Genomic DNA, 27,462 nt, shown 5'->3' with positions numbered 1-27,462 from the left:
TGCAGAGTCAGCCTCTCAAGCACTTCTCTCTGAACGAGAGAGTAAGAAATACACCTCCCCGCAGGCTGACCGTGAAGTCCAAGTCCACACACACTGAGGGCACAGAACAGGGCTCAGCACACAGTGAAGAACACACCGAGGTTCACAAACTTAGTCACCCCCGAGGGACACACAAACGACAAGGACAAAAGCAGCACCCCCCATCCCACAAACACAGGCTCTGATGAGCTGCAGCCATGAGGTTCAGCCTCAAGCAAGACCAGCAATCCTCAGTGTTCTACGTAAAAACTTAAGACGGTAAACACGCGCCAGGTGGGATTGTGCACTCCTTTAATGGGCGCTTAGAGGCAGGTCTGTGAGTTTGAAGCCAGCCAGGGCTACATAGTAAGTTCCTGTCTCAAAACAGTAAACATGGAAGGGCGGCCAGGAAGGACAGACTGGAGAAGTCACTGCACTACAGAAAGAGGAGCTTTGGGAGATTCCAAATGCCATTCTCTAATGACTACACAGCGCTTACACCTTGGAACAAATAAAGACCCAGCTACTACAGTAATTAGAAAGCAGGGAGAGATTCAAATGAGAACTAAAGCGTAGTCTATAAATACCACAGGAGAGGTGCTCTATAGAAATCTTAAAACTTAAGCCATCTGAAAATCATTTATCACAACAACAAAACTAGAGGTTAATTGCTTTATTACTGAGTTATATTGTAAAGTCTACATCTAGGAATTAATAAATGCTTTGCATTTCCATCAAGGACACATTGACTCTAGTGGAATAAAACAGACACAGACAAAAGACCAAGTACACATTTAAAAAAAAAGGTCATGTTTTACTGGGTCCCACTTTTGCTATATTGGACCACACTTTTCCTATTTGAGTGACATTACATGTTAAGTCTGATTTACCTCCCCACATTTTTAAACATTAAATGGGGCTTCTCATAATTTTTAATTATAAACGAAAGACTGAAAGCAACATGAGAAGCAATGTCTGAAAACAAAGGAAAAGATGGCTATTTTGTTAGAGTGGAAAAGTTGAGTAAAACATGCCCCCTGTGGCTCATCTCAAGAGAGACACTTTCACTCAGAGAGGCACGCACTTCAGATCCAAGTCAGTTTCCCACACGCCCTCAAAGACCAGACCTACATGTTCTGGTCTTAATGGCAAAAGTTTGCTTAAAATGTCTACGAAATATCTAAAAGCTAAATACAATAGAAAATTGTGTGCTGGTCTAAATACTCTTTTTCAGCTTCTTCCTTTTTTAAAAATTAAAATTATCTTTACATTTCGGATGTTATTAAAAAATAATTTACATTTTTAGTGTGCTTTACGGTCAATGACTGTAAAATTGCAACTTAAAAGACAAAGTTTAAAATTTTTATGTTTTACTTGATTCTACTAAAATTTAAATCTACTGCAACTTTATCTAAGCCATACATGAGGTAAATTTCAGCTAACAAATAAGACAACCATAAGGATATTGTTAATCATTTCAAGAGTACATAAAATTATAATGCCCACCTTATTTGAAATTACAAATTAAGCATTCACTACTGTGTATGTGATTTAAAAGCAAATGTTATACTTTTAAATCAAATTACATCAGGAATTATACGGTTAAGACAAACAAAAACCCATAAACACCCTTCCTCAACCCAAAACAAACAAAAAAAAAATCCCTGGACAAAAGAAGAAATTTTTTTTTTGGTAATAGAAAACATTGAAACAATGAATCTAAATGAAACAGAGGACCAGTTTCTAACGTCTAAACAAACACCCCTGCACACTTATTTACCTAAAGAATATTTTGATAATAAGCTGGATTGACAAGATAAATGCTTTGCTGTAAAAAAAAAAAAAAAAGTACAAGATTCCAATGACAGTCTCACAGCTGGCTAACAGTAGCCTGAAACAGGTATCTAGGTTGCCCTAAGAGATCCCTGTGGAAAACCAAGTGTACTTAAATGGTTTTAATGAAGTAGGGCTTTCATGATAGGATATGAGAAGTATTTCCGGAAGTAGCATGTTAGGCTGCACCAGCAATACCATCATAGCAGAGGTTCCAGAAGAGCTTACTGCTGTACCTTCCATGAACAACATACCACGGCATCACAGGAAGCACAAATGCCTGACCCTCTCTTACTGAACTTCATTCACATTTGTAACATTTTTACTCAGTAGAGAATAAGTCATAAATCTTTTCTGTAAGAATTCCAAGTATTTAATGTGTAGCTTCACATTACATCACCATGTTTTGCCTTTTTTCCCCAAATACACAAAACAATGCATTTTCCCCAAAAGTGAAATAAGATGTCCACATTAAAAAAATAAAGCCTACAAAAAAGTTCCAGAGCTAAAAAAATTATTCATATGGCACAGTGTGATCTCCAAAGTCCAAAATATTGAAATGAGGTCCATGTATGCGTCTTGTTTGCTTCTCAATGCACACTAACTTTACTGAGGTGAAATCACGATGTAGTTCTTCAGTCAACAGTGGACACAAATGTTTTTCTAGTTATTAAAAACAGGAGATCAAGGTGAATGTGCCGAAGTGCCTTCTTCAGTTGGATATTTTAGCATCTTGAAGAAAACTAGAGAAGGGATTTCCTTGGTTGGTCTCCATAGCTTGATAGACCAAAAACAAAAAAACTGCTACAACAACAAAGAGCAACACTTTTATCCACATGGGAATGGAGCGTCCCTTCTGCGTCTTCTCCGACTTGACACCTGCCAAGGGGGCAGCATGCTTGGGGACGTACTTCGATGAGAACGACTCTTCCATCCGGAAGTTACTGAGCTCTAGCGGCCGGCCGGCAGCCCCTTTGATTGGTCTGCGGCAGCTGGCGCTGTTCAAAGTGAGAGAATTTCAGAAGATTATCCCTCAGACCAACAACGCACGTCAGCACAACTTTTATTTCTAAGCACACTGTATAAAGCAGCAGCAGCAGCAGCAGCAAACTGACACATAAAAAAAGCAGAGAGTCCATTTGTTACATTTTTCTGTATTTTCTTTCTTTCTGTGGTGGTGCTGGGAGGTGAGCCAGGGCCTCACATGGTAGGTAGGCATTTTATTATGGAGTCAAAGCCCAACTACATTTTCATTTTAAAAATGAGCTGTAGGCGGGCTGGAGAGATGGCTCAGAGGTTAAGAACACTGGCTGCTCTTCCAGAGGTCCTGAGTTCAATTCCCAGCAACCACATGGTGGCTCACAACCACCTGTAATGAGATCTGGTGCCCTCTTCTGGCCTGCAGGCATACATGCAGGCAGAATGTTGTATACATAACAAATATCTTTAAAAAAAAAAAAAATGAGCTGCAGGGCTAGGCACAACAAAAAGCCAAGAGTTTGGGTCCCAGCACCCACAGCCATTTCTTCAGCTACCTTTAGCCAGGTGTGGTGGCAAAAATCTTTAATCCCAGCACTCGGGAGGCAGAGACAGGAAGCATCTCTGAGTTTGAGTCCAGCCTGGTCTACAGAGTGAGTTCCAGGACAGTCAAGGCTTCACAGAAAACCTGTTTCAAAAAACCCTCCCAAAAAAGTTAGCTACATCCTTTATTATAACATAATAGTGAAAACATGGATAAATACTCTCTAACCGTCTTAAAGGCTTTTCGACGGTTATTTAAAAGGAAAAGAGATAGACGCTCGCTTTGGCTGTGAATCTTCAAACCTAATGACAGACAACCCACGGGGGGGGGGGGCACGGGACACCAACCCTGACATTACGAGAGTGATGAAGCTTGGACTTGCCCACATGAAAACAAAACCCGGCCCACAGCACACACACCGGCAAAATCAGCACTTAGGGGAAAGCATGAGGATGAAGGGTCCAAGGTTATCCTCAGCTATGCAGTAACTTCAATGCCAGCCTGGGCTACACAAGGCCAGGGCAGCAGCTTGGTTGCCAAAGCGCTTGCTGCTTAACATGAGGGCCCAAGTTCAATCAATTCCCAGTGCACATGAGCACGCTCGAATACTCTTGGCTCGTCAATTGACTCAGCCAGTGAAAAACGATTCACTGCTTTTCCATTAAGCTTGAGGTCCTGAGTTTGATCTCATAACCCAGGGTGAAGTAGGAACCAACTCCAAGAGCTACCCTCTGGGAAGGCAGGAGATAGGACTCTTGGGGCAATTTGGCCAGTCAATCTGGCTGAACTGGTAAGCATCAGAGTTAGTGAATGACCCTGTCTCAAAAATATAACAAGAAGGGTTCAGAAGATGGCCCAGTGGAGTAACTGTTCTGGCCACATCAACAAACTGCAGTCAATGAGAGACCCTGTCTCAAAACAGTAAGTGGGGAGCAACAGAAGTCACTGGACACCCAGTGTCTACCGCTGGCTTCCACAAGTAAACACGAGCACAAAAAATAAGTAAAATTAAAAATAAACAAAGGGGTGTATCTATGCATAATTTAGTGGCATGGAGCTCGCCAAACACGTATGAGGCCCTGAACTTGATGCCAAGTTCTATCAAACCCTGTTTCCATCTCCTCCTTAAAAGAGTTACATGTAATACTCCGGCTTGATAAAATAGATTTTGAATGATTCAATTTCCATGGAGGTGAACCACAGCAGCCGAGAGGAAGGAATGTGTTCACAAAAGAACCACTTGATTCTGAGGACAAAGCTACAACAATGTTGTGCTGAGGAACTGAAAGTTCCCTAGAATATATCCATTTTCCATTCAATCCATCCAAGTACCTGATTCCTGTTGGAGTAGATGCTTCATAGGGGAACATTTCCTTAAGAATATCCCTCTCCACTCGTCTTTCCTCTGTTTTCTCTCCCACCTAGGAAGAAACAAACAAACAGCCACAAGTTAGAATTTAGTGTTCATATGCAGTAATTCAAACACTTAGACAAACATCTCGGGACACCCTCTCATCTAGCCCGGCTTGGTTATCATCTAGGTATTCACAAGCCTCCAACTCTTCAAATGTCATCACTAAACAGTAGCTAAGGTAGTTATTGGAGGGAAAGGACACACACTCAAGGGGGGAATACCCTGAAACCAAATCGTAAATTCCCTAGTCTTGAATTAAGAGTGCACTGTTTCTTCCTGTTAGAAATTCTGTGATAAAGGATTAAATATAGAAGATGCCTAATTAATGTAGACCTCTATCTTGTTAAGTCAATCAAGCCATTCAAACGGAAAGAAATTTCATCTCCTTTGCCAAAGATTAAAATTATGAGCCATGCAGCTAGCATTTTAAAGATCAGTTATACAGGAGTTACCACAGTTACTTGAAAGTCTGATTGCTTGACCTTTCAACAAAAGTGCAATTTCCCCACAGCCCAAGTAGCATTTTAAACTTGGATCCATGACAAAAAGAGCATGTTACAAGCAGCACCCAAACTCCCCTGCAACCAGGAACTGAAGAGCCACACAGCAGCAAGAGCATGGTATTATTAGTAGGTCATGCGATATTAATTTCCATTTCCAAAACTAAAGTTGTCTTTATACCACATATGCACACATATACACACCAACATACATAAACCTCCCAGGAAAATCCTGTCCCCTCCCACTTAAAAAAAACAAGTCTGAAAGATGAATGAAGCAGTGGGCTAAATTGTATCCATTTACTTCAGCTCTCGTCAATGGTTTCTTTGGTGTTCTTCTGGGTATGTCTGAGAATTCAGGGATTGGCAGAATAGAAGATGCATGCTTGAAATTTCCAGTCAACCTATTGACAACCTGCCAAGATTCAAATTATTCAGACTCAGAATTATCCAAACATAGCAAAGACACTCAAAATGAAAAGATATTCCACTTCTGCAATATTCGATTTCCCCCTAATAAACGTTTAGGTAACAAGATCTAGAAACACATTCAGTGCTTCACAGTGACTTCTTGTAATTCTTCAAATATTTAGTAAAAAGTATTTTCATAGTATTTAGGATTCTTGTGCAATGAATTAAATTTACTTGTAAAATGGTTACATTCTGGATTCTAAAATCCAGAAACTTGAAGTAAATTAGTTCAAAATGTAATATGATTTGCCAAAATTCACCACCTCCCAAATTCCACCTAAGGGGTAATCCAAAGAAGAGCACTTAGATAGTTTATGAAACATATTTACTAAGGATTCGTTGCTTGAAGCCTTTATAGTTTCAGCTATGGGAGTACTCTCTGACATTACTGCACCATCTATACGAAAATGTTGTGAAGTTTCCACCTGTTAGTTTGAAAACAGAACAAAAACAATAAATGTAAATAATGACTAAACCCCTACCACTCTGAAAACCCACTTCTAAGCACTAAGCCTTCATCACCCTTTTCCTTGGAGTTCTCCTCGGCCCTCTTGTGGGCTCCCTAGTTAACGCCTGCAGAGCTCCGCCTTTTGACGATCCGCTTGTCCACTCAGTCTCAGTCACTCCAGCTTGAGAATAGCTCTAGTCAAGTACGACACGTTAAAGGTCAGATTCTACCGCAAACACCTTAATAATGACCATTTCAGCACACCGAGACACCAACAACTCTCCCAATGCCAGCAGTTACAAACAGTGCTACGCCCTTGAAATCGTTCTAAGGGCAAGGACTTTGCTGCCTTCAGCAAAGCTGACTGATCATGATTCATACGAGTGTCATTTGTGACAATCCACTTTCTAAACTCAAAATTTCCTAAGTACCTGTAAGTCCCCCCCCCCCCCCCCCGGAAATAATTAGGCTGCAAGGCCCCTAACAGTCACTCAAACTGCGATTGTGTTCTCACCCCCTACAGGAAGCAGACAGTGTCACCTTCCAGCTCCAGGTCACTCTCTCTGGGTGGATAAAACGGACTCCCCTCATTGTAAAAGTATTTTAGTGGCTGAGCACAGTGGCACACTTGTAGTCCTAGCTTCAGGGAGGCAGAAGCAAGGGAACTATCACAAGTTCTAGGGCAGCCTAGGGTACTTAATGAGACTGATTAAAAAAAAAAGTAACTTAAGGGCTGAGGGCATGGCTTGCTTAGTACATGCAATACCATGTCCAGTCACCAGCACCACGGAAGAAATCCTTAGCAGTTCTTACAGGCTAGCTCAAATCCTTTCAACCAATGCTTCTCACCAGTACAGCATGCGTAGGCTGCCACTTCTGCTCAATAATAGTTTATGAACATCAATGGCAGCTTTATGTCTAAGTTAGTACCTAGTCAATCTAAAGCGCTACTTTTTTACTCGTAGCCTGTGATAAACACCCTGATTCACTGTAAGTACCACCACCCAAACCCTATAATGGCACAAACAGTCTCCTAATTCAATTCATGTTTATCTTTATTTGGATTGACATTAGAAGAGCTCTTTTTTTCCTTTGAGACAGGGTTTCCCTGCTTAACAGCCCTGGCTGTCCTGTAACTCTCTCTACAGATACCAGACTGGCCTTGAACTCAGAGACCCACCTGCCTCTGCCTCCTGAGTGCTGGGATTAACGGTACAAACCACCAATGCCCAGCAAAAAAAATAAGTTTAATTATGTGTGTGTGTGTCTCATGTACACATACATATCACAGGCCACAGAGGGTGATGGATCCCTGGGGCAGGAGTTACAAGCAGCTGTGAACCATGACATGAGCCTGAGAACCCAACTCAGGTCCTCTGCAAAAGCTCTTAACCGTCATCCAGCCCTCTCTCCAACAGCAGCATCGTAAAATCACTGACTCAAAATCTGAACCTCAGGGTTCCTTATCCTACTATTAGTGAGGACATCTCTGTTGAATGTAAAATTAATGTCAGAGACAAATCATACAAATAGAACATAATGAATTCCTATTAATAGTCAAATTCCCAAGTATGTAAATAGAGGCTACAACACCAGCCTGCGCATCTCAATCCTGGTGACACACCTGTCATCTCAGACCTGGCCTCCACGTTGCCATTCTCCTACGCCCACCTAGTAGTGCTGCAGCTATAAGAATACATCACCACTCATAGCAACTGACTTTGAGAATATAAATAAATAAAATGATCATTTAAGGGCAGAATTTAGAAAGATGCACCAATCAATTACACAGAGGATTTTCTTACTAGTATGTACATACGGTGAGTGCTCTATGCTTTGAGACAAATAAGAACCACAGTCACACCGATCATCAGCAAGATGTTCCCCAGAAGTCCTGATTTATCATGGGGACCCATGGAAGAAACCAATCTTTTCTCACTGAATTCTGATTAAGCTACCCAGTGAGGAATGAGTCAGAAGATACCAAGCAGCTGAGGCATGTGAGAACACAGGCGCTTTGCTAGTAAAGGCTACACATCCCAACAAAAAACAAAACAAAACAACCCCCCCCCAAAACCCCACCCACTGACGGGCGGTGGTGGCGCACACCTTTAATCCCAGCACTTGGGAGGCAGAGCCAGGCGGATCTCTGTGAGTTCAAGGCCAGCCTGGTCTGCAAAGCAAGATCCAGGACAGGCTCCAAAGCTACACAGAGAAACCCTGTATTGAAAAACCATAAAGAATAAGTTGGAGAAAAACAGATAAAGGGGTGCACTTCAGCTGGGTGGGGTGCTTCAAGCCTTTAGTCCCAGCACTCAGGAGGCAGAAGTAGGTCAGCCTGGTCCACAAAAGTGTTTTCCAGGACAGGCTCCAAAGCTACACAGAAAAACCCTGTCTCGAAAAACCAAAAACCAAACCCTACTCACACTAAAACCAAAACAAACAAAAGACTAAATACAAAAAATCTGTACTAGGACTAGAGAGATGGCTCATCAGTTAAGAACACTGGCTGTTCTTCCAGATTCCAGAGGTCATGAGTTCAATTCCCAGCAACCACATGGTGGCTCACAACCATCTGTAATGAGATCTGGTGCCCTCTTCTGGCCTGCAAGGTTACATGCAGACAGAACACTGTATATATAATAAATTAAAAAAAAGAAAAAATCTGTACTAAATTATTTTACAGTAAGATATAAACAAGCCTGGCACCCTCAGTATTGCTGTGAGGCAAAGACGTTTGGTGATACCCTGCAAAAACTACAGAATACTTTCACTTGCGCATTTCCCCAGACCAAGTGACAAAGACCAAGCAAATGGCTGCTTGTCGTGGCATAACCACCATGTAAGTGAAAACAACTTGTCACACACTCACTAAAGGACAGGGCAGCTGAGTCAATTACCGCATACCCACAAATCTCAGTATGCAGGATGAGGCTGCACAAGAGACAGGAAGGAAACAACCGTTTTGATTTGGAGTGAACTCTAGGACAGATGGAAGGAGGGTAAGAGTGCTGTAAAGGAAAGGAACAAATATAAATAACCTATGTCGAGTACTTCCTGTAGAAGACAAACTAAAAAGGAAGCGTCCATACACAGGATTTTAAACACAGTACTTTATATCCTAGTGAGGTATCTTAATGGAAATGCACTGGATTACATTTAGCAACCTTAGCATTATTCTGAAACATGTAAAACATGATATTTAAATTAAGAAAAGTGTAATTAGGAAAGCCAAGATACTCAGCATAGACACATGTCAGAACCAAGTTTATAACTTCTATCTGTAAACCTGAAATGCCGTCACGTGCTCAGATTCTCCTTAGGGATGGAGGAAATAAGGGAATGAGACTCCAGACCCTATCTACCCGGCTGGGAATGAAGCCGCAGTGAAACGCTTGGACAGCATGCTGCGGCAGGCTCTGGGTGTGATGGGGGTTGTGAATGGATTACAACCAATCATGAATACAACAATCACAGCATAAAAATTTATCATCCAGTGCGGTTGTGCACACTTTTAATTCTAGAACTCACATTTCAAGGCCAGCCTGGTCTACAGAGCGAGATCCAGGTCAGGCACCAAAACTACACAGAGAAACCCTGTCTCGGAAAACCAAAAACTGGCAAATAAAAGGTATTTTTCTGGTTCTCTTGTATGATCTTACTTCAAGGCAACTAAGGAACCCAGCAAAGAAAGTTTTGGTTTTTTTTATAAAACAATTAGTTATGGATATCAAATAATAAGACAAAGAGAAAAGTCATCATTTTGTAACTTCAAATAAAATCATGGATTTAGGCAATATCATCCACAGCTGTTAAAACCTTTAAGTGAGAAGGCCAGACAAAGCTTTCTATCAGATGAGTCAACCTTCCAACATCTGAACTTGTTAATTAATTTTAGTATATTTAGCGCAAATTCATGCTGTTTCCTGAAGTGATCAAAAGGAGGGCTACAACATCATTCATGAAATACTCTTGTCAAAGAGACTGAATCCACACCGGGATCAACCCCTTGGGTCTATGCTGTCCAGTACAGTAGTCACCAGCTACACACTTGTGCTCTGAAAGACTACTCTAGCAGACATCCAACATTTCTACTGTGACTAAAAAAAGCTCTACTATACTGCCACACACAGGTCGAGTCTCCAGTATACAAGATTATACAGGATATCAAGAAAAAAAAAAAGAAAGAAAGAAAATGTGAAACAACCTACCACCTCCAGAATATAGGAAACACCGTCATGATCAATTATGGTCACCACATGGAGGGGGGAGAAAACGGCTGCAGTGGGAATTAGTATACTGTTCAGATTCCCCAACTGAATTACCCAGTAAAGCACGTTTGGTCAGGAATGGTGGTCCACTCCTGTACCTAGCATTCGGGAGGTCCAGGCAGGAGGGTCAGGCAGGGGTACACCAGGCCCTGCCTCTCCACCTCAACCCACAAAAGAAAGGAAGCAGAAAGGTTGACAAGCTGCAGGCCAGCCTGGGATATACAGTGACATACTGTCTCAAAAACAGGGAAACAAGGCAGACAGAACATGGAAAAGACAGATGAATAACAAAGTAACACGGCGTCTGGCTGAAAGAGTAAGGATGAGGAAAAGAACCTTGGGTACCAACCCTAAATCAGTCTGTAATGCTCCTCTGTAAAGTAATATATTTATTGATGCCTTATACTTATTTTCTCCCCAATTTCCTGTAATTTTCCTTTTGGAAACTGTATCTTGTTCTCACCCCATCCCCAAATTGTAAATCTTTATCTTAAATAATGTAGTTTTAGAATCACACTAGCTTCATAGAGTAGGAAAAAGCTACAAGAAACAAGGTAAATTCAAAAATCTGGACACAATGACAAATATATATATTTTCCCAAGAAGCTGTATCAAAAGTGCATTTCTATCCTCTAACACAATTCTTTCCAAAGGAAGTACGATGGTAGAGTCACTGGCCTAGCACACCTGAGATCCCAGGTTCTAATCCGCCGCATCAAAATGAACAATGGGCAGGATGACCCACAGCAGACTGCTCAGCATGGGACAGACACCACAGGGCATGAACACTACTGACAAACCCACGGTGCGTCTATTTTCCATACCATTTAACAATGAGACTAAGTGGACGAGTAAGCTGGAGTGTGCACCAGCTGTTTGCCAACGGTCACAAGACAAGACAGAGGTGTGCTGCTGGGGTGACTCACACCGGCACAGGGTGGGTGATCAGAAAACTTCAGATACCTGATTATGCTCAATTCTTCTTTGCTTGAGTGTTACAGGAGTCTTTGCTCTGCCCTTTAGTGGCTCTCTCTTCTCAAGCTTGAGCTCTATTTTAGAGTCTGGAAATAACATTGGAGAAAGCATTATCTACTGAAACAGTTATGTTTTACTCATTATCACTTTGGAACCCTGGTTTTAGGCACATTAGTACACATGACAATCTGTCGTAATACGTTGGTGGAGCAAAACTGCTTAGTAAAATTTATCAAACAAACAAACCCTCTTAAAACAAAACAAACAAAACAAAATAAAAAACAGCCCAAACCTCGACTTTTATAATCTTAGTCCACTTTTATCCCTTCCCACTGTTTAATCTGATTACTCTTTCCTGTTTAACTCTTGTCCATTTTTCCCACCCCTAGAATAACCTTAAACATAAAAGAATTCCAACTGCTCCTGTGGAGGTTTTCACTAAAAACCAATGCCAATGTGGAGGTATTGTTTTGTCTAGGCAATACATTACTGCTACAGAGCAAAGGCTAGCTGGTAAATTAAAATGTCGCGTGTGGAAGGGGTGAATTTTAAAAAAAATGAGATCGTGCAGCACCAATCACTTGAATAGGGGGTGCAGCTCAGTAGTAGAGCATGAGCTTCGGATGCTGGGTTCAATCCTTAGCACCAAATAAGCAAATAAAATGAAGTTTCTTATATCATAGTCATTAACCCAATAACACAGTTTAAAAAAGAGCCAAGTATTCCAATTCTTGTAGTTTTGGTTTTACCATAATTTGAAGACCTACACATTCTTTAATATACTGAGAAATCTAATTCCCGGCAGCCACGGTGGCGCGCGCGCACACCTGTAACTAGCACCTGGGGCCACAGAGACAGGAAGATCTCGAGTTCAAAGCTAGCCTGTGCTACACAGTGAGACTGTCTCAAGACAGAACAAAAACATAACTTTTTTACTTTTGTGGTCATTTATAATAAAGCAGGTCAATTAATGCTGAAACTTTTAGTTCCGAAAATTTGCTTTCTTAGCAGAGAAACAATAGAATCCGGTCTTAAAGTTTAATTTTATACAAGCTCAATGTAGCCATGCTTCAAAGTGATCAAGATAACTCTGTACCTTGCTGAGCCTCCTGTCTAATCTTCTTAGTCCAAATACACCTGCCATCCCTCTCCCAAGACAGTGATTGAACCAACTAGTTCAGACAGGTCAATCGGACCAAGCAACCAACTCCACGCCCAACTGTCACTAGATCTATGAATCTATCGGTACTGATAGATTATAAAATCCACTCTACCAGTGAAACAGAAACTGATTAGACAAATAAGTCATCTGGTTACAAATTAAGTCCTTGTTCAAATTTAGATTTTAATGCCCAATTAAATATATGGTCCTTAAATAGTGGAAAGGACATATGACCACCAGAATATTTTCAATTACACTGCTGGAATGTTCCAATGATGAAATGGAAAAGGTATGTTCATTCACAAATATTCAACTTGTTGAAACTCCATGAAGAAAACACACATGAAACATGTTTCCGGAGACCACACAAACTGTTCAAATTTAACAACTTTATTGAATTTGCAGAAGCATTCTACAGGGATACATTGCTTTAAGAACCCACACAGCACTTAACAGGTACATGTGTACATGTACATTAGAAGACGAGTAACAAAGCTGCAGACGGAATGTGCAGTCTAAGAACATGGCAGTAGACATGAACACTCAATGGACTGTATTTGGTCATGCTTAAGACCATGTTCCGTTTCTCTACAGTCAAGCTACCTTACCTTATAGCCATACACATGGAAACAAGGCAATACATCGCTTCATACAGACAGACATTGGGGCATAGTAAAATCACTTAAGGTTTTTAGAAAATAATTCAAATTTGCTTTTAGCATTCAGACCTGAAATTTAACTACTCAGGACATACAACATACCTTTACATACATGTAAGTAAAAAAGCCCTGTCTTCCCAGTGTCTTATTCATCTAACAAAGGTCATGTTGAGCGAACACCAACTGTATCAGAACATCTGTTTATCCACAGCTGTGTTCCTCAGTGTGGTCTACATGCTCGTATGACTTGGCTGCCTCCTCTATCAGAACATATAGCTGTGCATTGCTTTTTTCACTAAAGTGAGCACACATGTGAGTGTGTGTGTACATACATACAGGCATGCAGTACACCTCTTCTCATTGTCTTACAAAGCATCTCGCACATGCTGCTTAGCACTGAGCCGCTGCCCCTCCCCCTTCTATTCTCTGAGAGTGTCTGCACCAGCACGTGTGGGGACTGGCACTTAGAGTTACGCTGACCTAGAATTACCATGAAGTCTGCTGGGGACAAAAGCACGCACAAGGATGCGGACAAATTTAAGAACGTGTGGCTACTTAGCCCAGGGTGACGAAAAGAGTAAGTGCAAAGGTCGCCTGGGGATGTCTTGCAATGTCGTGAGTGGGCAAAAGGCCTCCTAGCCAAAGATGTGTGTAACGAAAATGAGCAGCAGAAAGCAGAGCAGACTGAAACCTCAAGGGCTGTGGGCCCACTGCACTGCTGAGACTCGGCATTCCTGCACACTAGACTTTTCAAAGTAAATTCCCGTGAGAAGGAAAAGAAGACAATGATTTAAGTGATTAGCAATGTTTAACCCTGATCAAGGCGTAAAGAAGTATGTGAATGGCACTGATAAAAAAGAGGGAGGCCGCTGGGTGGTGGGGTGCACGCCCCAGCACTCATAAGGTGGGGGCAGGCAGATCTCTGTGAGTTCAAGGGCAGCCTGATCTACAGAGAAACCCTATGGCGAAAAACAAAAACAAAACAAAACAAAAATGATGATTCTACTGATACTTTAGTTGCTGGAATTCTTTTTAAATCTAAGAGCTGTAAAATTTTTTATCAGAAAGAAAACAATTTAAGACTTGTGTAAAAGTGTTATGTAAAACAGGAAGCCATAAACTTATGTGAGACAAACGTGAACTAAACTTAAACTGTACTAGGCTTCTCTGTGTGTCATTATACTATAATTGACGAGTGGAAGCTTAACACCTTGAAATTAGTGCTATTAGAAGATTAAAAAGGCCTCAAAAGAAAATTCTGGCATAGAAGTTGCTAGAATTCCTAGAAATGTTCATAAATTCTACAATCAAGGATAACTTTTAACTTTGCTTTTAACTACATTACTGTTTATTTCCACGCTTTTTAATAACTTTGTGTACTTCCCCTCCGAATAGTGTTCCACCCTCAAAGGGGGCGACTGTCAGTTTCTTCTTAGAAGCTGGGGCAATCTTACAGTCTTTCAACCACAGATGACGCCGACCCATAGTAGAAGACCCCATGATATGGGCAGACACCCTCACCTCATCAAAGGCAGCGTCACAGAGATACGAAGCTGCATCATAGGTTCTGCTCAGAATCTCAAGGGCTTGGTGTGCATGACTAGGATCTGAACTAATGATCTGTGCAGCCCGACTTAGGTCGGCTTGCAGAGACTTAGCCACAAAGGCAGTGTGGGTTGCAATCTGCAATGCTGATGCTGCAGCTTCATAAGATCTACAGAGAGCTAAGTCCAAATGTTTATCACAAGACTCAGTGGAGGACGCCTGAACTGTGGTGCGTGGGGTGGTTTCAGGAACAAGCCCCAGGATTTCATCATCTACTGCTGGAACCGATAATATCCGTGTTGCCTCGCTGGAAGAAACTGGATATTTGCATGCCAGTGAAGGCAGCTGCCTGTCAACTTGCTGCCACTCCTCTCCGATCACTCTTACAATCGATTCGTGTAGAGGAAAAGATGGCTCGGAGGCATCTACTTTACCATGCTGTGCTTGCTGAGACACTTCTATCCCTAAGGTTGTAAGGGAACGAGAGACAACACTCTTGGCAAAAGAAGATGTATGTTCAGAAGCAGGCGTATTCTGAAATGCCACACGTGAACCTGAACCCCCTTCCTTCCCGGGCGTCTCACTGAGTCTGGGGACTTTGCGGGGAGGAGACAGGGGTTCAGCAGACTCTTGCCGATTAGACTGGCTAAGTCTCTTGCATATGTTTTCTATATCCAGTGTGGGTACAGAACCAGAGATCCCAGGCACACTGCTGACCCCACCCTGGACTAACAGAGAATTAACGTAGTCTCTGATGGCGCGAGCAAGTGGTGGAGAGATGACCTGAGACCTCTCTGACTCCTGCAGCACCTCTCTTTCACTGCAGATCACGGACTGATCGGAAACACCAGGCCCCTCAGCACCGGAGGGCCGACCTCTGCCTTTCCCTCCACGGCAGATACTTTCTACTACGTCTTTACAGTAAGTAGTAGTGGTCTCTCTCATCAGGGAGGGAGAAGCTGCAGCAGAGGCCAGCCTGGCAGCGAGTTCACGCTGAGCGGGCGATGAAGAACTTTTCTCTACACACCTATCATAGCTAGACTCGGAAGGAACGAATACATTCCGCCCAGGGGCCAACCTCTGCACCTGTCCCTTCCCAGGCAAGGCTGGGTCAGTAAGAGGCTCCCTGGGGAGGTCTCCCTTAGAAGTGTGGACTCTCTTAGCTGCCTGCACTTCCGTCCTGCCCAGAGGAGGGCGGGTGGAGATTTCAGGAAAAGAAATACCCTGAAAAAATCCACCAGAGGGAGCAGATGCAAGTTCAGAAAAAGGAACAAAATCCCTAGTGGCCTTCACTTTCTTGTGTTCTTTCTTCTTCCCTGTAGAGGCAAAAGAGGCAGGAAGTTTAAGCATGACTGGTCTGGGCTGGTCTTATTCTGCCTCCTTGCTAAAATAGTGTTGTTGAAGAAAAGGACCCTATACTTCACACTCCCAGAAAACCAGCCTGGGACACGGTGCCTTGGAAGGCACGGTCAGCTTAGAGATTTACAAAATCAGCAGATTATTACTCTAATTTAAAAAGGAATGTACTTCCTGTTCTATTCTCAAAAATATTTAAAATCATGGTCAAAATTGCCATGAAATCAAATTATATAAGCAAAATCTTTTAAATAACTTGTATGCCTATCAATAGAGAAGAAAATGCCATATGGCACTATATATTTATTATAAGGAATAAATACAAACATGAAATATGATCCAAAATATAACAAGGAACAAAATAGCACATAAAAGACTACTATATCATTTATCTAGATTTTTTTAAAAAACAAAGCATTTATCAAACTGATCATTGCATATAAAAATTGGAAAGATAGATATCAAATTAATGATTTCTTCTGGAGATGTGATAATGGGGGAAGAAAAATTTTGAGAAAAGTTCCCTTTGAAGCAAGTGGCTATTTAGACATCGATCTTGTCGATACGGTTTTAGTTTTCCCTTCTCCACGGTCAGCACCGAGCCGGGAAACCCACGTGTATCTGATGAGAGCATTTACAACTCACCGTCATCGTTATCACTGTATCTGTCGGAGTCGTTACTTCCGTTCTGTCTCGTGTTTTCTGCTGAAGAAGAGACTGTTGGAAGAGGCGTAGATGACCGTGATTCTGTCCCCTGTTCCCTCAGTTTCAACAGCTTCTTCTCATACAGCTTCCTGGTTGTCCCTGGGATAAGGCAGAAGTTCCATTAGTATTGACATGAAACTGTCTTTTTACAAGATTAAAAACAAACAACAAAAAACCATTATGTGTAGTGCAGATGCCTGGAGACCAGAGGAGCCAGATCCCCCTGGAGTGGAGTCACAGGTCATTGTGAGCCACCCAGTGTGGATTCTGGACAAGACTCAGGTCCTGACAAGAGCAGAGGACTCTTCAAACTGGGACCATCTTTCCAGCCCCTACAGGAAACCAGTTTTTAAGCAACATGATTTCCGTTTCTAAAGTGATTGAATACAATACATAATGAACTCTTCTCTGAAACGGCTGTTTCTCTGAGATGTTAATACAAGATCATAACCCTTTTTTTCCCCGAGACAGAGTTTCTCTGTGTAGTCCTGGAACTCAGAGATCTGTGTGCCTCTGCCGCCACTGTCTGCACAAGATCGCAATCTTATTAAAAAGATCCTCTCATTTATGTGAGTGGGGGTTTTGCTGGCATGTCTACCTGTGCATCGTGTCCCTGGTGCCTGTGTAGGCCAGAAGAGGGCGTTGTACACCATCACCGATAGTTGTTAGCCACTTGGGCGCGGGGAATCAAAGATCTGCTGTAAGAGCAGTTAGTGTTCTGAAATGCTGAACCATCTCTGCAGCTCCCCAAAGAGCTTTTTTATAAACAGATGGGAACCCTGAACAAAAAATGACTGTACTTCACACATTAAGAGATCAATATGCCGAAAAACCAAAAAAAAAAAAAAAAAAAAAAGAAAAGAAAAAAGAAAAAAAAAAAGAGATCAATATGCCTATAGTCAGTGAACCATGGGTTAAATTCTATAAATCATACTTGAATGTCTTTAATTTTCTACTTACATTAGGCATGCATCTTTCCTTAATTTCTGGAAGATGATATGACAACTGGTTTATTGTTGACAAATAACACCTATTTACCATATAAGTAGTCTTAAGACAAACAACTGGTACATTAACATGTAATTTAGCATATTTCATGTAATATACATTTCAGCGTTTCTCAGAATTTTACAAAAGATATCAAATGTCTATTGGTAATTACAGCCACAGGTCTGTCTGAGAATAACCTATGAAGTGCAAACTTTTAAATCCAGCCCTTGAGTGGCAAAGCTAGGTAGGCTACATAAGTAAGACCCAGGCTCAGACAAAAGACAAAACCAAATCATTGTTCCCACTATAGCTATAACAAAGCCCACCCATCTCCCCCCAGCCTTCAAAATTTTACACACCCCTGACGCTGCGTGTGAATTTTTCTCATCTTAGGGATACTGCCTAAACCCTGTAAGAAAATCCTAACTAATCTGGCAAACTCCTGCTATCTAGACAAGCACATGAGGAATCTAGAGCACTTAGTTTTCTGCATGCCTTCTGTTTCATCTGTTCTCCATGGTTATCAAGACAGAGTTAAAAAGACTTGGATGCTAGTTGGGAAATGGAACTTGTTAGTTAGGAACTGAGTAATCTGCACTCTGCTCTCTGACTGAGAGGATTTGACCAGATTTTCTTCAACTGCCAGATAAGATCCAAGGTTTACAGAATAGCTCAAAACGACCACTGACTGGGACAAATTCAGCAACAGGTAATTCTACATATCATCCTCTACTGAGACTCTCATTTTATCTTCATTTACAGTTAATGAAACTAAAGTGTTGGTTGGTCAGATAAATAATGACAGCCCCCGAAGACCCAAATTCTAACCATTACTGAGAGTAAAAAATGCTCTGGGCTCTTGCTTCTTAGAACAGACATTTGGGACTTATCAACTTACCCACAATGGGACCAGGATTCACCCCGTATCTCACAAGCTGATCCAGAAGTTCTTCATTAGAGAGCTCTGTCACATCTAGGTCATCTTTATCTTCTAGTCTGGGCTTATCAGTTTTCTTTGTGGCTTTCTGTAAACAAAGTACAATTACCTTCTCTACATGAAAAGTATTCATTTACACGACATTCTCTATGCTATCAACAGGTGACTTATTGTTACATTAGCCACAGCAATTTGGCTAAACTAAGACCCATTATTGGAAGGCTTTTCTAAGTTCAATTGTAGTTAGACTGTACAAGCTGATACACAAGTAACTTAGATGCTAAACACTGCTGTTGGAGGTGAGGGCACCGCTCAATGTCAAGGCCCTGCCTAACCGAGGAGATAGTAATAGTGTGTCCTTTGACACACATCAAGTGTCCAAGAGGAAATAAAAACAAAGTAAAATAAATTAACTTTAGTCAACACACCTAATATGAACCTTACATATTCTTGGGAGTCTTGGAATCACAACCATGCTACCATGCCTGACCCAATCTGATTCGTCATATTAGGCTACCATTTTTAATGTGTAGTTTGAGTAATCTGGGTATTGTATGTAAGAGAGCATGAGAAAAAAGGGCAAACAGTATCACATTTTTACCCTAAGCATCAAAAGAGACAAAGGGGGCCACAGAATGACGCAGCAGTTAAGAGCACTTTAATTCCCAGCACCCAATTGGTAGCACACAACATTCTCTAACTCTAGTGTCAGGGGATGTGAATGGACACTGGACAAGTACACAGACATACATGCAGGTATAACACCCACATACATAGAATGAAAGGTTAAAACAAAGAAACAGCTTAGGCCGGGCAGTGGTGGCGCACACCTTTAATTCCAGCACTTGGAGGCAGAGGCAGGAGGAACTGTGAGTTCGAGGCCAGCCTGGTCTACAGAGTGTGTTCCAGGACAGGCACCAAAAACAACAGAGAAACCTTGTCTTGAAAAACAAAACAACAACAAAAAGCTTAACCCATAAATAAAATAAATCAAAGTGCAATTTGATGAGAAAAAAATTAAGTCATTAAAGAAATCTATTTCTTTTTTTTTTTTTTTTTTTGGTTTTTTCGAGACAGGTTTCTCTGTGTAGCTTTGCACTTTCTGGATCACTTGTAGCCCAGGCTGGCTCGAACTCACAGAATCCGCCTGCTCTGCTCCGAGTGCTGGATTAAAGCATGCGCCACCAACGCCCGGCAGAAATCTATTTCTTATTAGAAATGATGGGGCTGTGAACATAGCTCCACAGTGGAATGTTTGCCTAGTATGCCCTGGGTTCCAGTCTGCCCTCAAAAAGAAAAGAAAAAGAAAATAATGTAGGCTTTTAGAAGCAGGAAACCAATTCACACTTCCATAATGAAAAAACTTCAAGTGAACAAAGAAATTTTTTGAGTGGGCTATATGCTCTCATAAAGTGAACTATCACCAGGCCGCTTGATTTTAAAATTTAATCTGCCTTGGGAGAAAAGTTCCAGAAAAGTAAATGTCACCTAATAAATATTACATTTAGGAAGAACAAAACTCGGGAGGTGGATAATTTGTACACATAATTAACAAAGCCGCAGATTCAATTAAGAAGGAAGTAGTAACTGTGTGGAATTCTCCTGACTTTAAGTATATAGGTAGCTCTTTTTCTTTAAAAAAAAAAAAAAAAAAAAGTCATGGGAACGCTTGCTCTGCCAGCATGCACTGTGCATAGACCGTGTGCATGCAGTACCCGCGGAGGCCACAAGAGGGCATCAGATCGGTGGAACAAGGAGTTACAGATTTCAGCAACCAAGTCAGTGCTGAGAAGCAAACGCAGTTCCTCTGGAAGAGCGGCCAGTACTCAAGTGCTGTAACCCAGGGTGAGACCTTGAACTCCCAGCAATCCTCCTGCCTCCCGAGTTCTAGGTCTAGATGATGCATGAACCAGTATATCCAGTTACTATTATAAAACATTCCCCTGAACATCTGCTATGTATCCAGTTGAATTTTAAGTGCATTATATTTGCACTAACTTAAGGAACTCTATAAACATTAAGCCAGGCAAGGTGGCCTGCACATTTAGTCCCAGCAGAGGTAGGCAGATGTTTATGTCTGGTTTTTTAGAGACAGGGTTTCTCTGTGTAGCCCTGGCCATCCTGGAACTAACTCTGTAGACCAGGTTGGCCTTGAATTAAAGAGATCCAACTGCCTCTGCTGCCTGAGTGCTGGGATTAAAGGTGTGTGCCACCACCACCTGGTAGCAGGCAGATCTTTGAGTTGGGAGGCCAACCTGATCTACACAGAGTTTAAGGACAGCCATGGCTACATCTAAAAACCCTGTCTCAAAGAAACAAAAAAGAATCCTGGGGTTGGGATTTAGCTCAGTGGTAGAGCGCTTGCCTAGCAAGCTCAAGGCCCTGGGTTTGGTCCTCAGCTCTGGGGGAAAAAAGAATCCTAAAACTCCCGTGGGATAGACACATTAATATCTCCATATTATAAAGTAAGGAAACTGAGACCCAAGGCTAATCTATTAAATCTTCAGTGTGTTCTCTAGTAACACTTACATGGACATCATATAATTCTTTCACATGCACCCTTTCCTGGAAACTATTATCACAGTAACTTTGCACCACATTACCCTGACATTAAAGAAAGCAATCAGAAAACATATATAGTATAAGCTACTGAACACAAGGCACACACTTATGAAACCTAATTAATCAATTTCCAACCTAATTAAATGATTACTAGATTTCTACATTTTATATGAAAAGGCCAGGTGGTGCAGAGAGTTCAAGGTCACCCTCCTGTCCTATATAAGAGTTCAGGTCTAGTCTGAGCTACAGGAAACCCTGCCTCAAAACAAAAACAGGGAAGGAAAAAAAAACAACCAATCACAGGTTTCATTGTCACTCCAGACATGGTGGGTCATACCTGAACTCCCAGCACACGGAGTCTGAGAAGAGGACCCTAAGTTTGATGCCAGCCTGGGCTATGCAAATTCAATAAATGAATAAGTGTGCATGAAGTTCTCGATTAGACCCCAGCACAAAACAGTCTCCCTGGACAGGTTCACTCAAGAATGTCTCCTCTACGCTCCACTGGATCCCTAGCAGCACAACTTGCATGCTCTGCACGCTCAGACAAAAAGGCAGATTGCCAACTCCATAAATGTTTACTCTTGTGCCCACTATCTAGATAATTGTAACACCTAAAAATACTGATATCAAGACAGATAATTAAAAGCCTAAAAACAAAACAAAACAAACACACACACACACACACACACACACAAAAAAAAAACAACACAGCCCCCCCAATCATATGCACCCAAGGTAAAATACTATGGTGGTGATATTTATCCTTTAATTTATAAATATAAGTTTAAATAAATAAATAAATAAAGGCTGAGCATGGCAGCACATGCCTGCAATCTAGCGCTTAGGAGAATACGGCAGGAAAAAACATGAGAATAACTTTATACAAGCAATCACAAATGCTCTACAAGACTTAAAAGTGGTAACTTAAGATTCTGAAATAAAAACTCATTTTATTCATGTATTTAAAACAAAACAATGTCAACTAATGGCCAATATTAGTTTTTTGAGTAGTTGATATTGAGTCCAATCAAGACTATACACCTAAAACATTTTAAATGTTGCAGGTGGAGAATACAGACCTATCATTATGAGACTCACAGAGAGAACCCCTGCCATACAGCTAACTAGAAGATACACAGGACATAGGAGGTACTCTGCCTCCTCCCCACCCCCAAGTGCTAAGGGCTCAACACAGCGCCTAGAGCATTCTAAACTGTCCCTCCACTCGACTCTATTGTAGGTGCTCAAAAAAAAAAAAAAAAAGGAAAGAAAGAAAAAAAGGTAGGATCATTCATGTAAAGATGAGCTGAGCTGAGGAAATAACACAGCTTTTAAACCCATGAAAGCTTCAAGCCCACTATGTAGATGACTCTGAACTCCTGATCCTCCTGCCTCCACCAGATGAACTGGGATTTAATTTTTTACATACAGCCAGAAGCTTTATGGCTTATACACTTGGACAAACACTTGGATGATTTAACAGAATACCTGCCTGACCATGTGCCATTTGAAATGGAAAATATCTCTTTTTTCCTTACTAAATAAGTACCAAGATAGTTCAAATGCTACCTCCTTGGTGGGGGGGGGGGATTGAGATAGGGTTTCTCTGTGTAGCCCTGGCTGTCCTGAAACTCACTGCCCCTTGAGTGCTGGGATTAAAGGTGCCTGCACTATGCCCGGTGTGTGTGTGTGTGTGTGTGTGTGTGTGTGTGTGTGTGTGTGTGTGCGTGCGCACTACTTTTTAAAAGAGCTGATGGAGAAGGGGCTGGAGAGATGGCTCAGTGGTCACTAGCACTGGCTGCTGTCTAGAGGATCCAGGTTTGATTCCCAGCACCCACAGGGAGGCTCACAACCACATCTAACTCCAGCTCCAGAAGGTCTGATGCCCTCTTCTGGCCCCCTTGGGGAATGAGCATACACATACACATGATGGGCATACATACATGCAGACCAAACATTCACACACATACAATTAAAAAAGGAGCAGTCGGGCGGTTGGTGACGCACGCCTTTAATCCCAGCACTCGGGAGGCAGAGGCAGGTGGATCTCTGTGAGTTCGAAGCCAGCCTGGTCTACAGAGTGAGTTCCAGGACAGGCTCCAAAGCTACACAGAGAAACCCTGTCTCAAAAAAAAAAAAAAAAAAACAAAAACAAAAAAGTGGCAGGGTGGTGGCCACACCTTTAATCCCAGGACTCCACTCCGTAGGCAGAGCCAGGTGGATCTCTGTGAGTTCAAGGCTAGTCTGGTCTACAAAGTTCCAGGACAGCCAGGACTGTTACACAGAGAAACCCTGTCTCCAAAAACCAAAAACAAACCAAACAAAGAAAAGAAAAAAAAAGAGAAAAGAAAAAATAAAGAAAAGAAAAAAGTGTGGTCAGCTCTTATGGGAAAACACCAAAGTGGGATTACTAGACCCATGACAGTCTTTTTAAAGCTGCTGAGGAGACCTGGCTTCCACATCTTGCCCTAAAATGGTGACTGTCTGACCTGAGGCTGTTTTTTTTTTTCTCTTCTACAAAATAAAATCATTAATATCCATCAAAAAACAAAACAAGCAAACAAAGAGATAAAGGGGTGCACTTCAGCTGGGTGGGGTGGCGCACGCCTTTAGTCCCAGCACTCAGGAGGCAGAAGCAGGCTGTGAGTTCGAGGCCAGCCTGGTCTACAGAGCCAAGTTCAGGGCAGTCAGGGCTACACAGAGAAACTCTTGTCTCGAAAAACTTAAACCAAAAACAAAACAAAAGCCTAAAAAGCAGTTCTCTTGTTTAGAGACAGGGTCTCATCAATGCAACCCACACCGACTCAAAACTTCTTGTGATCCCGCCTCAGCATCTTGAATGCTGGAGTTTGACTTGAGCCTTGCCGCTAGTAAAATCTACTTAAAGTGTGCGGGCGTGTCTTCCACGTTTTTTTTTTAAAGACACATGCTACTGCTGCACTCAGCTCTTTATGTAGGTGCTGGAGATCAGACTGTGCATGGCGGGTCATTTCCCTAGCCCCCTAAAGTGGGTTTAAACCCACAAAAAAGCATGGAATAGGCACCAAATGAATCAGTACCCGCACGCACGGGGCGGGGGGGAGGAGGGTTTTTTTTTTGGTTTTTCAAGACAGTGTTTCTCTGTGTAGTTTTTGGTACCTGTCCTAGATCTCACTCTGTAGCCCAGGCTGGCCTCGAACTCAGAGAGATCCACCTGGCTCTGCCTCCCGAGTGCTGAGATTAAAGGCATGCATTGGGCGAACAAAATCATGTCATAAACATAATGGATGACACTGGAGATTACGTTATGTGAAACTAGCCACTCAGGTATGGTGTACCCCCATAATCCCAGTACCTGGGAGTCAGAGGCAAAGTCATCCTTGACTACGGTGAACTCAAGACCAGTCAGGGTTACACGAGACCCTATCTCAGCTTCCCTTCAAAAGACAAATATCGCATATTTTCTCTCATATTGTTTTAAAAAGCACGACATGTAAAGCAGAAGGGGGTAAAGGGACTACTGGGAGGGCAGAATGGGGCGGGGAGTCAATGGGAGAAAATCGGAAACTTGATACACGTGTAAGTAAAAATTCCAGATGAAATCCATTATTTTAATCAAAAAATGTTATAAAGTGGTATGTTTGCCCCCCAAAAATCCACAAATAGGGAGACACCAAAGACAGTAATAGGTGCGGCTGGTCAACATTTATGTATTTATTGGTTTTAAACAAGAGCAAGTAGCTAAGGATCGCCACGATGGCGATCCCATCTACCTCTCCACCCGATCATCCGGCCAGTGCTTCCTAGACGGCACCATGTGCATGACATAAGACATGGGGGGAAAAGAAGCTCGGTGGAGTTTTCTCATCTAAATCCGCACGTGCCTATGACGTATCCTTCCCTCATTTGGGCAATCAGCGAAAGACATCAAAACAAAACAAAACACCAAGATTAAACAAGACACCGTAAAACTTTCAAAGAAGCAACTGGCCCGAGGTGTGGTTCCGCGCTGGCACATGCTACGCTGTACTGGGCTGTGGGTTCAATTCCCAGCACCAAGAGAAGCAAGCCGAGATTTTTTTGCCCCTTGGCTCTACCAGTAAACAGTAGCAACAACTCCAATCAAAACGTTCACTGGGTCTCTCAAAGATTTTAAGTTACACCAGTCACGAGTCTTAATTACACTTTATGACTTGAATTCTGGTAACTAAGTATAAACCAACAAAATACTATTTAAAAGGTACAACAAGAAAAAAAAAAACCCCAAACAGTAAACATCTGAAGGAACCCCTCTTAGATTCCGAGGGTCTGAGGCTTCAAACTGTAACACGGATACATCAGCATGTCATAAACTTTTTTTTTTCCTGCCTCCGAATCCTTCCTCCCTCAAGCAAAATCTTGAAAACGGTAAACAACTCAAACTCTTACTAACTAGGACCCTCCAAAACGTCTAGGGGAGCGGCTGCTTTGGCAAACGCGGTGTGACGCATGCCACTTGCAGTACAGCTTAACCCACGAGAAGCGGGGCCCGTGGACCGCACGCGAGGAACCCAACGGTTCCAAGAGCCCCCGGGAGGCACAGAACATTTAAAAAAAAAAAAAAAAAAAAAAAGGCGGGAATGTCTTCAGTTCAAAAAAAAACCGGCCAGAAAGGACGATGTCGCCAACTGCCCTCCAGGGAGCGCTCTGACACTCGGTTGCGACTCACTCGGGCCCGAAAGCGGGAAAAATGCTCCAACTTCAGCCAGGGTGCAAAGAGGCCAAGCCATCGGGATTGGGGGTGGGGGGGTGCTTTTTGCAAAGGAGGCCGCGTCTACACCGGCTCCCGATCCTGCAGGCGCGCAGGGCGCAGGGCGCAGGGCCCCGGGGCCGAGCAGCCAAGTAGCTGAGCCGCGGCGGCTCGCACCGACCATCCTTCCCCTCCCCGTGCCCTCCCTCCCTTCCCGGGCCAGCGGCCTGGCGACCACAGCATCGCGGGCACCGGGGTGGGGTGGGGTGGGGTGGAGGGGACCCCACGCCGGGAGGGCGGGCGAGCACGCGCCCGCCAAACGCCCGCCTCCGTGGCCCCGAGCTGGGGAGGTGGGGGAGTGGGGGGGGGGGATAGCGAGCCTTACCCTGCCGACGGCGGCCCGGCCGCGGCCGGAGGAGGCCCCGGAGCCGAGCACCGGGGTGGGCTCGCGCTCCTCGTCGCTGGAGAAGTCGGGCGGCCCCTTGCTGTTGGCGCCCGCGGCGAGCGACGAGGACGACGACGAGGACGAAGCCGGCGGCGGCGGCCGGTTGCGCGCCGTGAGGTGCTGCAGGTAGAGCTGCACGTAGACGTCCTTGCGCTGCTCGCCGGCCGGGAGCGTCACGTTGTTGGCGACCAACTCGCTCTTCAACTTCTCTTTGGTCAGGACCGAGGGGTCCTCCAGGAACTCCGGCATCTTCGGGCTCGGCCGACACGGACCCCTCTCCCCGGGCCCCTTTTACAGTCGTCGCTCGCTGCTGGCCCCGGGCGCAGCGCCGCCGCCGCCGCCGCCGCCGCCTCGCGGGGGAAGAGGAAGAGGAGAAAAGGGGATCCCTGGCCGGGAGCAACGCCGCGCGCGGGGCAGCGCACCCAAGTCGGGACACAAAAGCCCCCGGCGCACGACGAGCGAGCAAGTGCGGCCAAAGCCCGGAGCCCGCAGCCAGCCTGAGCCGACACACACACACGCGTGCACACGCACACACACGCACACATACACACAGACACACAACCCGGAGGGGGCCGGAGGAGGAGGAGGAGCAGCCTGGCTCGCGCACGCCCCAAGAACGCGCGCTGCCATTGGCGGGCGGCGGGAGGGAGCGCGGCGCCGATTGGCTGCGCGCCTCGCGCGGGTTCCAGCCGCCGCCGCCGCCGCCGCCGCCGCGGCGCAGAGCGAGAGGTGCAGAAACGCAGTTTCAAAGGCGCTCCGGGGCGGGCGGGCGGGCGGGCGAGCGATCGGGCGGGGAGCCCGGGCTCGGGCGGCCCCCCGCTGTTTCCTCGGTTCTCCACCCTTCCCCTCGGACGCTGATAAGGCACGGGCGGGACTGTCTGGGCGCCCCGTTTCCTCTCCTGGCTCCCCCCACACTCCTCCCCACCCCTGCTCCGGAG

At 43.7% G+C, this 27,462-nt stretch overlaps 1 protein-coding gene across 5 annotated transcripts; it reads right to left on the bottom strand.

The window, feature by feature from the left end:
• Window positions 1-676: 676 nt before the first annotated feature.
• On the bottom strand, window positions 677-27,105 carry Tmpo (thymopoietin). 5 transcript variants are annotated; one of them, XM_028880226.2, is made up of 9 exons: window positions 26,465-27,093; window positions 18,768-18,894; window positions 16,820-16,978; window positions 11,441-11,538; window positions 6,281-6,400; window positions 6,088-6,183; window positions 5,592-5,702; window positions 4,706-4,794; window positions 677-2,849 (listed from the first exon to the last, which is right to left on the bottom strand). In XM_028880226.2, exons 1-9 carry the CDS (start codon window positions 26,771-26,773, stop codon window positions 2,564-2,566), a joined length of 1,395 nt encoding a protein of 464 aa, XP_028736059.1. In that variant the 5' UTR covers window positions 26,774-27,093; the 3' UTR covers window positions 677-2,563. The 5 variants fall into 5 exon arrangements, with proteins under 5 accessions (XP_028736059.1, XP_028736060.1, XP_028736061.1 ...); XM_028880227.2 differs by lacking the exon at window positions 6,281-6,400; XM_028880228.2 differs by lacking the exons at window positions 6,088-6,183; window positions 6,281-6,400.
• Between the last annotated feature and the right edge of the window lie 357 nt (window positions 27,106-27,462).

This window comes from Peromyscus leucopus, chromosome 18 (genome assembly GCF_004664715.2).
Source record: "Peromyscus leucopus breed LL Stock chromosome 18, UCI_PerLeu_2.1, whole genome shotgun sequence".
In the NCBI taxonomy this organism is placed as follows: Eukaryota; Metazoa; Chordata; class Mammalia; order Rodentia; family Cricetidae; genus Peromyscus; species Peromyscus leucopus.
This window is presented reverse-complemented; position numbering and strand designations above follow the sequence as displayed.

What these genes read in the sequence shown, in the direction of transcription:
- Tmpo (XM_028880225.2), bottom strand. Translation starts at nt 26,773, where the DNA reads ATGCCGGAGTTCCTGGAGGACCCCTCGGTCCTGACCAAAGAGAAGTTG. An exon ending in GCCGGGCCGCCGTCGGCAGG is followed by an intron (nt 18,895 to 26,464) that starts GTAAGGCTCGCT and finishes CTTTGTTTACAG; the next exon opens with AAAGCCACAAAGAAAACTGA. An exon ending in GAATCCTGGTCCCATTGTGG is followed by an intron (nt 16,979 to 18,767) that starts GTAAGTTGATAA and finishes GCCTTATCCCAG; the next exon opens with GGACAACCAGGAAGCTGTAT.